We start from the raw sequence: 16,134 nt of genomic DNA, 5'->3' as shown, positions 1-16,134 counted from the left end.
TCTTTGTTATTTATGATATCGTTAGGTATTTTGAGATATACTCAATAAATGTGTTACTAAAATGTTTTAATTTAAGTAAAAATACGAATACATGCACTCAAAAGCTTTATTTGATAAATTTAAATGTTGGAGGGTTGCCATAAATCAGTCTGTAACATAGAACGACTTGAGGTAAGCTCAGGGCAGCGCGCACTGAAGTTATTAAAGCTAATTGTATTATGTTTTCGTTCGAAATCATCTTATGAGTACACTTTTCGCTCCATATTAAAATTAACATATTTTTCATGTATTAATTATATTTTATTTTAAGCTGAACGTGTGACACTATGTAGTTTTTATACAATGTGATATATTTTCGCGAAGTGACACAATACCATGAATGCGTTTCATTAAATTGCTTAATTGATTTTAACGAGTTGCTCTCAATGTAATAAATAAAGTGAAGCTCTCAGAAGTACATTATTTGATAAAGAAGAATCGAATTTAATTATTTGTCAGTGACATTTATGAATATTGATATTGACCCTTTACCACTTTGATAGGTATTTTGACGCATTTGCAATGATTTGTAGTCCCTTAGAAAGTTACATTTAAATAAATACCTTTCTTACTCAATTTAAGTTTTTAAGGCGTTATTTCGAACCCATATATACCGATGAGCAGCAAACAGCACAAAACCTGAACATTTTTCGAGTTTGATGAAATAAATTGCTAAATGATAAGTAAATCCAATTGCTTAGTCTAACATTTCAGATTTCTTAAATGGGTTATTTGGAAGTTTTCAATAAACCTTTGAATAAAAATAAAATAAAACAAATGTTAACATATTTTCCATAATATTTTCACACTTTTTTATTACAAGTCCAGTGGTGAAGAATGGTGGAAAAAAACATTGTCAGGCCACAGCATTATGCTGTTTCGCTCAAGATCTTTTCCAAGCAATTTATTTCATGAGTCCAGGCATCACTTTAAGAGGTAAAATGAGCAACACAAACTATTTTCTTGCATAAATAACCTCAAACATATCACAAATACCGGTATATCCCTAATGCGCAAATTGAAACAACTTACTTGATAAGGTGTGCTCCCAGAATAATGATATTTAAGTTTCAAAGACGTCAGCAGTTCACCAAATGTGATTTTGCAATTAATAACGCTAAGTATTCTGGATTTGAAAATGTGCTTATTTGTTCATCGACTTACTCTAGAATCTTCTGCAAAATAGATCTTGTGTCTAATCAACCAATCTTGATACACAATCTATCTCTGGAACCTCCGTACAATATATTGAATCATCAATTCAAAACTGCATCTTTCGGTTTGATTATGGTTTTTGATCAACTTTTGTTTTGAGCATATTTATCCACGAACATTATGCTAAGTGTTGTTCATTTTAGCAGTTTTTTTGTTTGTTACAATCATGGAATTAGATTGTAAAGACAAACTTTGGCAACAAAATGAAATCACAAAACTTACTTTTTTATCGCTATTTTTATTGCCATTAGATGTCAATTACTGGTATAAGAATTTCATCAACCAGTAAACCAGCTACCCAAGGAAAGTGTGAGGGTTGTATAATATGACAGAAAAACTGTTGAAAAGCAGCAAAAAATTGTACTTAACAAAAAATCAAATGTCCACTTAAGGAATTAATGCTGTATTGTTTATTGTGGGTCAGAGTATTTTTTATTCCATATACATTGATATTTGGTGTCAACATTTGCAAAATGTAATGTTAAAGAGGACACACCTCATAAACAGGCGCCAGTAAAACTAGGATGTATGTCTATCAAAACACAATAAACAAATCATAAGTCAATAATTGACAATAATGCATATAAATCTAAAGAATATTTGAAACAGGAAAGTACAAAATACAATTATTTATTTGACGCATTTGCAATGATTTGTAGTCCCTTAGAAAGTTACATTTAATTAAATACCTTTCTTACTAAATTTAAGTTTTTAAGGCGTCATTTCGAACCCACATATACCAATGAGCAGCAAACAGCATAAATATGTATAATATGACAGAAAAACTGTTGAAAAGCAGCAAAAAAATGTACTTAACAAAAAAATCAAATGTCCACTTAAGAAATTAATGCTGTATTGTTTATTGTGGGTCAGAGTATTTTTTATTCCACATACATTGATATTTGGTGTCAACATTTGCAAAATGTAATGTTAAAGAGGACACACCTAATAAACAGGCGCAGGGTTCGACACTTAGGCATGTCCGACAGACATTGTCTAGTAAGATCGGTGGTCGGGCTAGTAAAACTGCGGGCTAGCTCGTCTGACTGGTCTTACATAAAAAAATCTATACTGATTCGTATAACTGTTACTAATTGCTGTGAAAACCTTTATTTTTAATGTGTAAAATTACTCTCGTATCGTTATTTACATTAAAACAAAACTAGTGTATTTACATAAACGCGGAGCATTCACATGATTCATCGCTATTTTTAGGCGCAAAGGAGAGCTTCCTGCAGAAATTGCTTGTTTCCATTGGTCAAGTTGTCATGCATATTAATGTTTTTTTGCAGTGTCGTAAAACTGAAGAGCACGATTTTATGACTTCTATCGAAAATCAGTATCGTCAATGTAAACATTTTTGCGTAGCAGACAAGAGAATGTAATTAAAAGAATGGCTTTGTTCAAGTTCGGATTTTCGTCCGAAAAATCAGTTAATAAAAAAGAATCCGATGCTTAAACTGACACGAAACTTTAATATGAAGAAACACGAAAACATAAATTGTATCCTAGATGGAAAATCGAGTAAGTTCTCATGGCTCCATGGCTTGACTTTGACGAAGAAAAGCAAAAAAAGAGTTTTATTTTATTGTTTTGCTCTATGCATCAAAAAAATCTGTTCACTGATTATTTACTGATAAATCCTGATTAAACAGTTACATGACACAATTGTGTTAATTTACTATGTAATTTATGGTCTAGTAGACATCAGGTTCGGGCTAGTACATTTTAAAAGGAGCTGGTCCGACGGTCTTGCTGTAAAAAAAGTTAATGTCGAACCCTGCGGCGCCAGTAAAACTAGGATGTATGTCTATCAAAACACAATAAACAAATCATAAGTCAATAAATGACAATAATGCATATAGATCTAAAGAATATTTGAAACAGGAAAGTACAAAATACAATTATTTATTTACATTGAAAATAAATTCTATACAAAAGCTTGTCATATTGTTGTCCCCTACAGGTGAAACCGGAGGGGACTAATGGTTTGTCAGTCAGTCTGCCAGTCTGTCTGTCACATTTTTCTGGATCCTGCGATAACTTTAAAAGTTCTTCATATTTTTTCATGAAACTTGAGACATGGATAGATGGCAATATGGAGCTTATGCATGTCATTTCATTTTGTTCCTACGTCAAGAATTTTGGTTGCTATGGAAAAAATATATTAAAAAATATATTATTTTTTTAAATCTGAAAATGGTGAAGTTTGACTGGTAGGGGACCATATTGCTTGGCAATCTCTTGTTCAGAATATTTCTATTGTGAAGTAATGAACACATGTTGACAGGCTGATTATGATCAATGTTAAAAAAATGGCAGTCAAATTATATCACACTGTTTAGTTTGCATTGTTTGGTGATATGAATGTCAGTTATTAAGATGTGTTTTAACACCTTAAGTCATAATTGAGCATCACAACTGACATTTTCTGAGGTCAGTCCTAGCTTTTTGTAAGATAATATTTGGATTTAACTACCATTATGAATTTGTTCATGTTTATGAAAGAATAAAGACAACACAAGTACAATGGAAACATCTAGAAGGCACAAACACCATTTTGGTAACCCTAACATGCGTGGCAACCCAGAGGGCGACAGCATTGTTATGAAGAAGACGATGAAGAACAACATCCCCCAAGACTTTGATGCTTCAGCTGATTATGGGGCTTCACCCTCAAAAAGGCGTAAACAACACAGGTCAATATAGCCATAGGCATTTTTTAAAAGTTTCATCATAAAGTGTAGGTATTCTTTCTCTATACAAATTCAATTTAGTTTTAATGCACATATAACACTTTCATGCTAAATTTGTTCTGCATATTGAACTGTAGAGACGTAACCTTTAATATAGATTTTGCATCCAAAATTGAAAACATGTTTTACAGCTATTCTGTGTAGAAATGCTCAATGATGCTTGTAAAATGTTCAAAATAATTGAATATTATTAGCTACTCTGTGTAACAACAGAAATTAACATGGAGATGCTAAATTTACTTTCTGTCCATACAAGCATCTTTTGATTTTACTTTTTTTGCATTGTGCACCCTGTTTGTTCATCATATTTTAAGCGAAGTACATTCACCAATTGGAATTCTTTCAGCTACAATGATTTCCATCCATCTGGATACAGAAAAGAGTTTCGAGCCCCGGTCCCAAGTTTTGCAGAATCCGAGCTCTCGGCTCTCGACATCACGGACACGCCTGAGTCCCTGTCTCAGATCAGTGCCATCGCACCAGTATCTGACATCTCTAACACACAGCCAAGTTTTATGAAGAAGTCAAGGGTCCTAGCTGACACGACGTGGGAGAACGCCGTTTCCCACGCTAGAGGGGAGCCAGACGGGGCAGAGAAATCATTCAAACGCAGCAAGGTTTCAATACGGGTAAGGAAGGATGGAACAAATAAACACTTTATTGGAGCAAGGTTCAGCAACATGATTGTGCTAAAGTAGCAGTTTTGTCAAAGAGCCCAAAAGCTGAGACAAAAGAAACACATTACCGGCCTGCAAATGTTTTAACATTAAATATTGAAAAAGCCCATTTAAAATTGTTCAAAGCTTTCTTGATTGTTCTTATGTGGACATAATAATAGATTGGTGCGTATCTGCACATGAGGAGGACCTGCACACATTCATTAAGTCATCAACATAAGCAGTTTGACCTAGTAAGCCTTAATTAATTTTTTTACCAAGAAAGAGTTGCAAGCCAGTGTCCAAGAAACCGAGAATGTAAGCAAGTCTTACAGAAGATTGACCTGTTCAGGCCGTGTGGGCTTGTGCTCATTTCATCAATTATTCACTTTTTATGCCCCCGGTAGGGTGGCATATAGCAGTTGAACTGTTCGTCAGTCCGTCTGTCAGTCTGTGTGTCCGTCCGAAAACTTTAGCATTGGCCATAACTTTTGCAATATTGAAGACAGCAACTTGATATTTGGCATGCATGTGTATCTCATGAAGCTGCACATTTTGAGTGGTTTAAGGTCAAGGTTAAGGTCATCCTTCAAGGTCAAAATTAAAAAAATACAATCCAAGGGAAGTAATAACCTTTAAAAGGGAGATAATTTATAAACCTGCCAAATGATATATTGAAATTTTATTTCAAAGCGGCCCAATAGGGGGCATTGTGTTTCTGACAAACATATCTCTTGTGAAATCATGTGTTGTGACTTCAGGAGAGGTTAGAGACAGTCCCAGAGGATGTCTCTGATAACAGCAAGGGCAGCAGCAGCAGTGGCAAGCGGAGGCCAGACACCTCAACAAACACCAACAAACCTCTCACTGTTGTAGAGAGAAACAAGTCTGTAAAGGTACATTTTTGTTTATATTTGTGCAAACTATACATTTGTGCATGCAGTACATTAAAGCTGCATTGACAAAAGTTTTCTCTAGTGTTTTTGTCAATGTCACTCATTATTGAGTTCAGTAGCCTTTATATCTTTCTTTTTTTAACCTATCCGGAATGGAGTGACATGAATTGTATTCATTTAATTTTATTTTCATTTTAAAGGGATTGGTTTGAAAAAATCCTTACAAAGTTTAAAAAAAAATGCTTGAATTACAGAGCCATTTTCGCAGGGCAGCTTCAGTTCTGAGGAAAGCCAAGTCTAAATCTAAACTGCCTGAGAACAAAGTTGGAACCATGAAGCGCATGGATGCCACTCTTGCCGATGAAACAAGTACAATTGTTTACATTATAAAGTATTTTACGCAACTGTTTGCATTTTTTTTTTTTATGAAGAATATTTTATTTTATTTTTACTTTTTAGCTCACCTGATTGCTCAGGTGAGCTTTTGTGACTGGTCTTTGTTCGTCGTACGTCCGTCCGTTAACATCTGTTCGTAAACACTCTTGAGGCCACATTTATTGTCCGATCTTCTTGAAACTTGGTCAGAAGCTTCGTCCCAATAAAATATCTCGGTCGAGTTTGAAACTGGGTCATGTTGGGTCAAAAACATTAAATGCCCAATCTTCATGTTACTTTTTCTATATGTCTGTATTAATGATATGTTGGTTGAGTTCAAAATTGGTTCCAGTTCATTGAAAAACATGGCCTCAAGTGGGCGGGGCAGTTTTCCTTATATGGCTATAGAGAAATCTTGTAAACACTCTAGAAGTCACAATTTTTGCCTAATCATCATGAAAGTTAATCAAAACATTGGTTTTATTGATATGTCGGACGAGTTTGAGAATGGTCCAGATCGGTGAAAAAACATGGCCGCCAGTGGGAGGGGCATTTGTCTCTATATGTATATAGTGAAAACATGTAAACACTCTAGAAGTCACATTTTTTGCCCAATTTTCATGAAATTTGGTTAGAACATTTGTTTCCTTGATACGAAAGTTGAGTTGGAAAATGGTTCCGGTCAGTTGAATAACATGGCTGCCGGGGGGGTTGGGGGCAGTTTTCTTATATTTATATAGTAAAAAAAAAAGCTTGTGAACACTCTAGAAGTCACATTTTTTGCCCAATCATCATGAAACTTGGTGAATAGATTTGTTTTATATATATCTATGATGAGTTTGCAAATGGTCCTGATGGGTCAATAAACATGGCTGCCAGGAAGGTGGGGCAGTTTTCCTTATGTGACTATATAGAGAGAAACCTTGCGATCGAACACTATAGAAGTCACATTTTTTGCCTAATCATCGTGAAACTTAGTCAATACATTGGTTTTATTGATTTCTAGAACAAGTTGGAAAATGGCTCAGATCGGTGAAACACACTTTAGCTCACCTGATTGCTCAGGTGAGGTTTTAGGATTGGTCTTTGTCTGCTGTCTGTCCGTCCACATTTGGTTTGTAAACACTAGCATTCACATTTCTCAAGCATTCTTTATCAAAGTTGCTGAAAGATCTCAGTCAAGTTTGATGATGAGCAAAATCACATAATCAATGCCAGAATTATTGCCCTTAGATTGTCCAAATTTTCATTAAAAGGTCACCATTTCAAATCTAGCAAAAACAAAAACACTCCCTACGCCAGAGTTTTGGTTCAATAATGATGAAACTTGACCAGGATGTTTGTCTGGTCAATATCTAGGTCATGTTTGACATTAGGTAAAGATTGAATGAACCGACTCCTCTCAGGTGAGCGAACAAGGGCCATCTTGGCCCTCTTGTTTTTACAAATATGCACAAACTGAATAACTATCTATACACCATTCCAGTATCCCTATTCAAAATGTTTTATTACTTTTTTATCAGTTTGAAATATTTGCAATTTTTTATCACAGCAAAAGAGTAAAGCATGCGATACAACTATTTTTGCATTATCCTAGTGTCAGTTAAAAATATTTGTAATGGTTTCATGACCCAGCAAATAGAGTACATAAAAAACAACTATATTCACATTATGGCCCCCATTTTCCAGTGACAAAGAAGCCAGACACAAAGGAGCTAAGCAAGAAAGAGAGAAAGCAGGTGCGCAAGGCAATGAAGAGCAACTTTGAGCAGATACAGAGGTCCAAGAAGATCTGGGAGGAGCTGCGCAGGTGGGAAATTTTTAGGTGTAAATTGAGCCTCATTCTGGGAAATATGGGCTTAATGCATGTGCGTAAAATGTCGTCCCAGATAAGCCTGTGCAGTCTGCACAGGCTAATCAGGGACTACACTTTCCACTTAATTGAATTGTTCGTTTTAAGGGAGTATCTTCTAAACAAAATTCCAACTTAGGCTGAAAGTGTCGTCCCTTATTAGTCTAGGAGGTCTATCAGGGAACACACATTGGGCACATACAATAAGTTCAGTTGACTTAGAGCGAGCATCAATTATTTTTTTCCTAGAAAACCAGGTTTAAGACTTATGCATTCTCAACAGGCTGACTTGGGACGTCAATTTTAAACTGTTATGGCCTCTTCTGTTGTAAGGAATTCTCTTTATGCAGACTGCACAGGTTGTTTGAAGACATTTCATGTATATTCTTTAAACTTTTTTTCAGCAAAGATTAAAGAAATACTGAAGGATTAATTTTAAACTCATTTTTTTTTATTAGTGACTTCTGTAGACTTGAAATGGTATTGACTTGCAGGGTAAACACCACCCCAGAAAAGAAGACTGAGCTGTGCAGTGAGTTGTACACCATGGTGAAGGGATCAATGAAGGAGGTAGGTAAGACTGAGCTGTGCAGTGAGTTGTACACCATGGTGAAGGGATCAATGAAGGAGGTAGGTAAGACTGAGCTGTGCAGTGAGTTGTACACCATGGTGAAGGTATCAATGATGAAGGGATCAATGAAGGAGGTAGGTAAGACTGAGCTGTGCAGTGAGTTGTACACCATGGTGAAGGGATCAATGAAGGAGGTAGGTAAGACTGAGCTGTGCAGTGAGTTGTACACCATGGTAAAGGGATCAATGAAGGAGGTAGGTAAGACTGAGCTGTGCAGTGAGTTGTACACCATGGGGAAGGGATCAATGAAGGAGGTAGGTAAGACTGAGCTGTGCAGTGAGTTGTACACCATGGTGAAGAGATCAATGAAGGAGGTAGGTAAGACTGAGCTGTGCAGTGAGTTGTACACCATGGTGAAGGGATCAATGAAGGAGGTAGGTAAGACTGAGCTGTGCAGTGAATTATACACATGGTGAAGGGATCAATGAAGGAGGTAGGTAAGACTGAGCTGTGCAGTGAGTTGTACACCATGGTGAAGGGATCAATGAAGGAGGTAGGTAAGACTGAGCTGTGCAGTGAGTTGTACACCATGGTGAAGGGATCAATGATGAAGGGATCAATGAAGGAGGTAGGTAAGACTGAGCTGTGCAGTGAATTATACACATGGTGAAGGGATCAATGAAGGAGGTAGGTAAGACTGAGCTGTGCAGTGAGTTTTACACCATGGTGAAGGGATCAATGAAGGAGGTAGGTAAGACTGAGCTGTGCAGTGAGTTGTACACCATGGTGAAGGGATCAATGAAGGAGGTAGGTAAGACTGAGCTGTGTAAGGAGCTGTACACCATGGTGAAGGGATCAATGAAGGAGGTAGGTAAGACTGAGCTGTGCAGTGAATTATACACATGGTGAAGGGATCAATGAAGGAGGTGGGTAGAACCCGGAATGCGAGTGTTGTTGTGTCAATTGGGCTAATCGTCTTTAAAATTAGAGCTGAAATGCTTTAAAGCATTCTTATTGATCAACACTTTTTAAGTTGAGAGTTGTTTTGAGATTGAAATCCTTAGTCTTAGCGGATGGTGCCATTTGTTTTTTGGGGATAAAAAGGTAACGAGATTGGTAAAACTGGTCACTTCCGATTTAGTTCTTTTTAAGGATGTGTGGACATAAACTAATGAAGTTATTATGCAATTATGAATGTTCAGGGAAGTTTAATAGTTGAAAAATAACAGTAAAGTTTTGTCTGCGGCATACTCACTGTTATCATTCTTGAGTTATCTGACTTCTGGAGTTCTTGTTTGATTGTAGTTTACTTTTTATGTTTGGATTTAAACAGATTTGTTACTAAAACATAACAAACCATGTATATCAGTAATCCAAGATGATTCATATTGTTTTAGTGTTGTCAATATGAAAATAAGAAATCCCATGGAAAGATAAGTGAACCATTTTAAATTTCAGTTTTGTTTTGCCCATGATACCGCTCGAGTCATTCAGTGCCTCATACAGTATGGAACAACAGAACACAGAGAGATGGTCTTTGAGGAGCTGAAAGGTAACTGCTGCTGGGGTCAGAGTGATATTTTCAACATTATGTCACCTGCTTTTTCAGTGGGCTGGCCTGATACAGTCAGTAATTAATAAATGTGAAATAATTGCTTCTTTGTTCATTCACAAAGTCTTTCAAATCATTTAAGAATTTAGCTAAAGCAGAATCGGAATGACAGGTGGTCCCCATCCATTTGTATGCCCTTTCCTTTTGAAATGTGTGGCCCAATCTTTCCATTCTTATGTCCTTACTGTTTAAAATGTGTGGCCCTCCTTCTATTGTTCTGCTCTGTCCTTTAAAAATATATCTGGACTACATTGACCAGTTAATATTTGGTAATGTTTTCATTAATACATACACTTTCTATTTAATTTAGGGTATTAACTATTTTATAAATTAACATGCAGTATTGCTTTATATTAATATCCCCTTAATTGTAATAAAGAAGTATCCTCATTGAATTTATGACCAATACTGTATCTCATATAAATACTTGTACTTACTTAAGAAGGAACATCACAAGTAATTTACGATGTACATAGTAGGCCATAAGACAGTTTTTCACAAAATAGGTCACCTTGCCCTTTTTCAGCCCCTACCCCCCTCTCCCACCCCTGGTATCTTTTAAGTCTGGCTATCATTGGTTAAACCCATGATAAACTGTAGAAGTCATTAACATGAACGGAAACCTTCATCACTGTACATGTGTACATTGTTTTAGGATACAAATTTTTTTGGTGTTTTTAAATCCATTCATTAATTAGCTGTATTGTGTTCCATTTTTCAGATGAGATAACCACTATGGCAAAGTCAAAGTATGCTAAGTTTTTGGTGAAGAAAATGTTGATGTATGGGTACGTACTGATAATTTCTTATAAAGTTTACTTTTTTTTCAATGAATACATTCAAAACAATACAATTTATCGTTATACATGTATCACATCACAGTCATTGAATGATATGAGCTATGATTGGTCAACTCAATCACAGTAATTGAATGATACCAGCCATGATTGGTCAACTCAATCACAGTCATTGAATGAAACGAGCCATGATTGGTCAACTCAATCACAGTCATTGAATGATATGAGCCATGATTGGTCAACTCAATCACAGTCATTGAATGACATGAGCTATGATTGGTCAACTCAATCACAGTCATTGAATGATATGAGCCATGATTGGTCAACTCAATCACAGTCATTGAATGACATGAGCTATGATTGGTCAACTCAATCACAGTCATTGAATGATATGAGCCATGATTGGTCAACTCAATCACATTCATTGAATGACATGAGCCATGATTGGTCAGCCTAATCACAGTCATTGAATGACATGAGCTATGATTGGTCAACTCAATCACAGTCATTGAATGATATGAGCCATGATTGGTCAGCCTAATCACAGTCATTGAATGACATGAGCCATGATTGGTCAGCCTAATCACAGTCATTGAATGACATGAGCTATGATTGGTCAGCCTAATCACGGTCATTGAATGATATGAGCTATGATTGGTCAGCCTAATCACAGTCATTGAATGACATGAGCTATGATTGGTCAGCCTAATCACAGTCATTGAATGACATGAGCTATGATTGGTCAGCCTAATCACGGTCATTGAATGACATGAGCCATGATTGGTCAGCCTAATCACAGTCATTGAATGATATGAGCTATGATTGGTCAGCCTAATCACAGTCATTGAATGACATGAGCTATGATTGGTCAGCCTAATCACGGTCATTGAATGATATGAGCTATGATTGGTCAACTCAATCACAGTCATTGAATGATACCAGCCATGATTGGTCAACTCAATCACAGTCATTGAATGAAACGAGCCATGATTGGTCAGCCTAATCACAGTCATTGAATGATATGAGCCATGATTGGTCAGCCTAATCACAGTCATTGAATGACATGAGCTATGATTGGTCAACTCAATCACAGTCATTGAATGACATGAGCTATGATTGGTCAACTCAATCACAGTCATTGAATTACATGAGCCATAATTGGTCAGCCTAATCACAGTCATTGAATGATATGCCTCGCTCTTGGAAAATCATATTTAATGCATGTGCCTTAAGTGTTGTCCCAGAATAGCTTGTGAGGTTTGCACACGCTTGTCCAGCGAATTTCCTCCTTCTTTATAAAGTACCGGTAAACGGCACTTTCCCAATTACGAAAAAAAAATAATTTCCCAATTGCTGTCCTTAAATTCCCAATTAAAGGTAAAAAAAAAAAATTTTTTTTTTTTTTTTTAAAGCAACATTTAATTAGTTTCCCTTTGCAGCTCTATAGCTTGAACCTAGGTTTATATAATATTGACAGCTTGAAAACACTTGGTTATCAATTTTAAAGTATTTGGGAGCAAAAAATCAAATACACCAATTTCCCAATTTGAGGTTTTCGCGACTCGATTTTTCCCAATTTTGAGGTTTTCACGACTCGATTTTTCCCAATTGGACCGGTACGGGTACTTTTCCCAATTGGACAAGGAAAATCGCTGTTATCTGAGACGACTCTTTCCCCTTTATTGGAATTTTTCCATCAAAGGAAGCCCCCTCCAAACATAAACCCAGTCAAGGCAGAACATTTCTTCCCTGATTATCCTGTGCGGAATGCACAGGCTGGGACGACACTACATACTAAGCCTGATTTTCACAGCGTTGGGATGGTCATTGGTTCATGTTTCCCAGAGTGATGCTGGTCATTGGTTCATGTTTCCCAGAGTGATGCTGGTCATTGGTTCATGTTTCCCAGAGTGAGGCTGGTCATTGGTTCATGTTTCCCAGAGTGAGGCTGGTCATTAGTTCATGTTTCCCAGAGTGAGGCTGGTCATTGGTTCATGTTTCCCAGAGTGATGCTGGTCATTGGTTCATGTTTCCCAGAGTGAGGCTGGTCATTGGTTCATGTTTCCCAGAGTGAGGCTGGTCATTGGTTCATGTTTCCCAGAGTGAGGCTGGTCATTGGATCTTGTTTCACAGAGCGAGGCTGGTCATTGGTTCATGTTTCCCAGAGTGAGGCTGGTCATTGGTTCATGGTGCCCAGAGTGAGGCTGGTCATTGGTTCATAGTGCCCAGAGTGAGGCTGGTCATTGGTTCATGGTGCCCAGAGTGAGGCTGGTCATTGGTTCATGTTTCCCAGAGTTAGACTGGTCATTGGTTCATGTTTCCCAGAGTCAGGCTGGTCCTTGGTTCATGTTTCCAGAGTTATGCTGGTAATTGGTTCATGTTTCCCAGAGATGATAGTGAGGCAGGTCATTGGTTCATGTTTCCCAGAGTTAGACTGGTCATTGGTTCATGTTTCCCAGAGTGAGGCTGGTCATTAGTTCATGTTTCCCAGAGTTAGACTGGTCATTGGTTCATGTTTCCCAGAGTGAGGCTGGCCATTGGTTCATAGTGCCCAGAGTGAGGGTGGTAATTGGTTCATGGTGCCCAGAGTGAGGCTGGTCATTGGTTCCTGTTTCCCAGAGTCAGACTGGTCATTGGTTAATGTTTCCCAGAGTCAGACTGGTCATTGGTTCATGTCTCCCAGAGTAAGGATGGTAATTGGTTCATGGTGCCCAGAGTGAGGCTGGTCATTGGTCCCTGTTTCCCAGAGTAAGACTGGTCATTGGTTCATGTTTCCCAGAGTCAGGCTGGTCATTGGTCCATGTTTCCCAGAGTCAGGCTGGTCATTGGTCCATGTTTCCCAGAGTCAGGCTGGTCATTGGTCCATGTTTCCCAGAGTCAGGCTGGTCATTGGTCCATGTTTCCCAGAGTGAGGCTTGTTATTGATTCATGTTTCACATGGATGAGTAAAATGTTGCAGGACCAAGCACCACAGAAGTTGTGTGTACAAGAGCTTCCATGGTCATGTCCGGAAGCTCATCAGGCACAGGGTAAGTCTTCTTTTATATGCAATCTGTGATTTGTTGAAAAGTATTATTTGATAATTGGCTAAAAGGTAGAAAATTTGATTATATTAAAAGGTTTTTTTTCACATGTAATGAATAAGGGTAAGAATTTAATCTATGCTTTCTGGAACCTCATTTATTACTTTCTTAATAATGGCAGGAATTTACTATGATGTTTCTGGTATAAATACATTCTGTTTTCTTCTCATTAATTATACCCTTATTACGAAGGGGTGGGGGGATATACTCAATATATATATATATATATAATGGAAGACTGAATGTCGGCCTTCTGACCTTATGTAGGGATAAAGTTGTTAAGGGCATCCTCTCGTACTTTTGAACAGACAATATTCTAACATCCAGTTAATGGTCCTCATTATATGAAGTTTTTCATGTGCAGTTGTGATCAGTCAGTGTTAAAAAATACAAAAGTTATGCCTTTTTAGCTCACCTGTCACGAAGTGATATGGTGAGCTTATGTGACAGTGTGATGTCCGGTTTCCGTTGTGCGTGCGTGTGTGCGTGCGTGTGTCCGTCAACAATTTGTTTGTGTAGACAGTAGAGGTCACAGTTTTCATCCGATCTTTATGAAATTTGGTCAGAATGTTTATCTTGATGAAATCTGGGTTGGGATTGTATTTGGGTCATCTGGGGTCAAAAACTAGGTCACTATGTCAAATAATAGAAAAACCTTGTGCAGACAACAGAGGTCACAGTTTTTTCCCAATCTTAATGAAATTGGTCAGAATGTTTATCTTGATAAAATCTGGGTTGGGATTGTATTTGGGTCATCTGGGGTCAAAAACTAAGTCCTTAGGTCAAATGAAAGAAAAACCTTGTGTAGACAATAGAGGTCACATTTTTCATCCAATTTTTATGAAATTTGGTTAGAATGTTTATCTTGATGAAATCTGGGTTCGGATTGTATTTGGTTCATCTGGGGTCAAAAACTAGGTCACTAGGTCAAATAATAAAAAAAACTTGTGTAGACAATAGAGGTCACAATTTTCATCCAATCTTTATGAAATTTAGTCAGAATGTTTGTCTTGTTAAAATCTGGGTTGGTATCCAATTTGGGTCATCTAGTGTAAAAAACTAGGTCACTAGGTCAAAGTTAAAAAAACAACTTGTGTAGACAGTAGAGGTTTTCATCCAAACTTAATAAAATTTGGCCAGAATGTTAATCTTGATGAAATCTGGGTTGGGATTGTATTTGGGTCATCTCGGGTCAAACACTAGGTCACTAGGTCAAATCATAGAAAAACCTTGTGTAGACAATAGAGGTCATAGCTTTCATCTGATCTTAATGAAATATGGTCAGAATGTTTATCTTGATAATATCTGATTTTGATCGTATATGGGTCATCTGGGGTCAAAAATTAGGTCACCTGGCCAATTCTTGTCAAACCTTGTGTAGATGAAAGAGGTCACAGTTTTCATCACGTCTAAATGAAATTTTGTCAGAATGTATTAATTGATGAAATCTGGCTTGGGATTGTATATGGGTCTGATAGAATTTAAGTTGATGTAGCAAGGTTAGTCAGTTGAGTGATTCAGGGCCATCATGGCCCTCTTGTTCAACTCTTTATAACATCTTGCTACATATTGAGAAGAAAGCTTCTGTGACATTCTTCATCACTTTAGTATATCTAGTTATTATCAGGTTTCAAGCCATTTCTCAAAGTGTTCACATCCACAATGATAACGTCACAACAATCTCATGCTTATTTAAACATATGAGCCGCACTCTGAGAAAAGGGGGTTTAATGCATTTTTGTTAAGTGTTGTCCCAGATTAGCCTGTGCAGTCTGCACAGGCAAATCAGGGATGACACTTTCCATCTAAACTTGATTTTTGATTACAAGACACTTTCTTTATACGAAAATGTCATAAAAGCGTAAAGTTTCGTCCTTGATTTGCCTGTGCAGACTGCACAGTCTAATCTGAGATTACACTCAACGCATATGCATTAAACCCCATGTTCACAGAGAACAGCCTATATATATATATGTATGCCATTCTCAAAAGTGTTGATACAAAATGGTTTGTTGTCAACTTATACTTTTATTCCTGCAGATTGCTGCGGATGTGTTGGAGTATGCCTACAATGAGTATGCCAATGCTCACCAGAGGCTATCTCTGCTAGAGGACTTCTATGGACCCAGCTTCTGTCTCTTCAAGGTACACCAGGCCCTCTCATCACCACAATATAGTCTCTTTAAAACAAATCATACCGAGAACTTGTCCCTTCAAGGTAGATCTGGCCTTCTGATGTAAGCTATGCAGTCTCTTTGAAACTAAATGTACTCAGTATGTAC

At 37.2% G+C, this 16,134-nt stretch overlaps 1 protein-coding gene across 1 annotated transcript in view; it reads left to right on the top strand.

The window, feature by feature from the left end:
* Positions 1–32: 32 nt before the first annotated feature.
* LOC127861480 (pumilio homolog 3-like) overlaps positions 33–16,134 on the top strand; it is a 39,581-nt gene continuing 23,479 nt past the window's right edge. The window contains exons 1-11 of the mRNA XM_052399982.1: positions 33–171; positions 3,763–3,953; positions 4,357–4,639; positions 5,428–5,562; positions 5,817–5,931; positions 7,627–7,747; positions 8,284–8,359; positions 9,819–9,912; positions 10,694–10,760; positions 13,729–13,798; positions 15,893–15,997. Of these exons, the coding sequence (XP_052255942.1) occupies positions 124–171; positions 3,763–3,953; positions 4,357–4,639; positions 5,428–5,562; positions 5,817–5,931; positions 7,627–7,747; positions 8,284–8,359; positions 9,819–9,912; positions 10,694–10,760; positions 13,729–13,798; positions 15,893–15,997 (1,305 nt within the window). The 5' untranslated portion in view covers positions 33–123. The remainder of the gene's footprint in view (positions 172–3,762; positions 3,954–4,356; positions 4,640–5,427; positions 5,563–5,816; positions 5,932–7,626; positions 7,748–8,283; positions 8,360–9,818; positions 9,913–10,693; positions 10,761–13,728; positions 13,799–15,892; positions 15,998–16,134) is intronic.

Source organism: Dreissena polymorpha, chromosome 16 (assembly GCF_020536995.1).
Source record: "Dreissena polymorpha isolate Duluth1 chromosome 16, UMN_Dpol_1.0, whole genome shotgun sequence".
Lineage (NCBI taxonomy): Eukaryota > Metazoa > Mollusca > Bivalvia > Myida > Dreissenidae > Dreissena > Dreissena polymorpha.
This window is presented reverse-complemented; position numbering and strand designations above follow the sequence as displayed.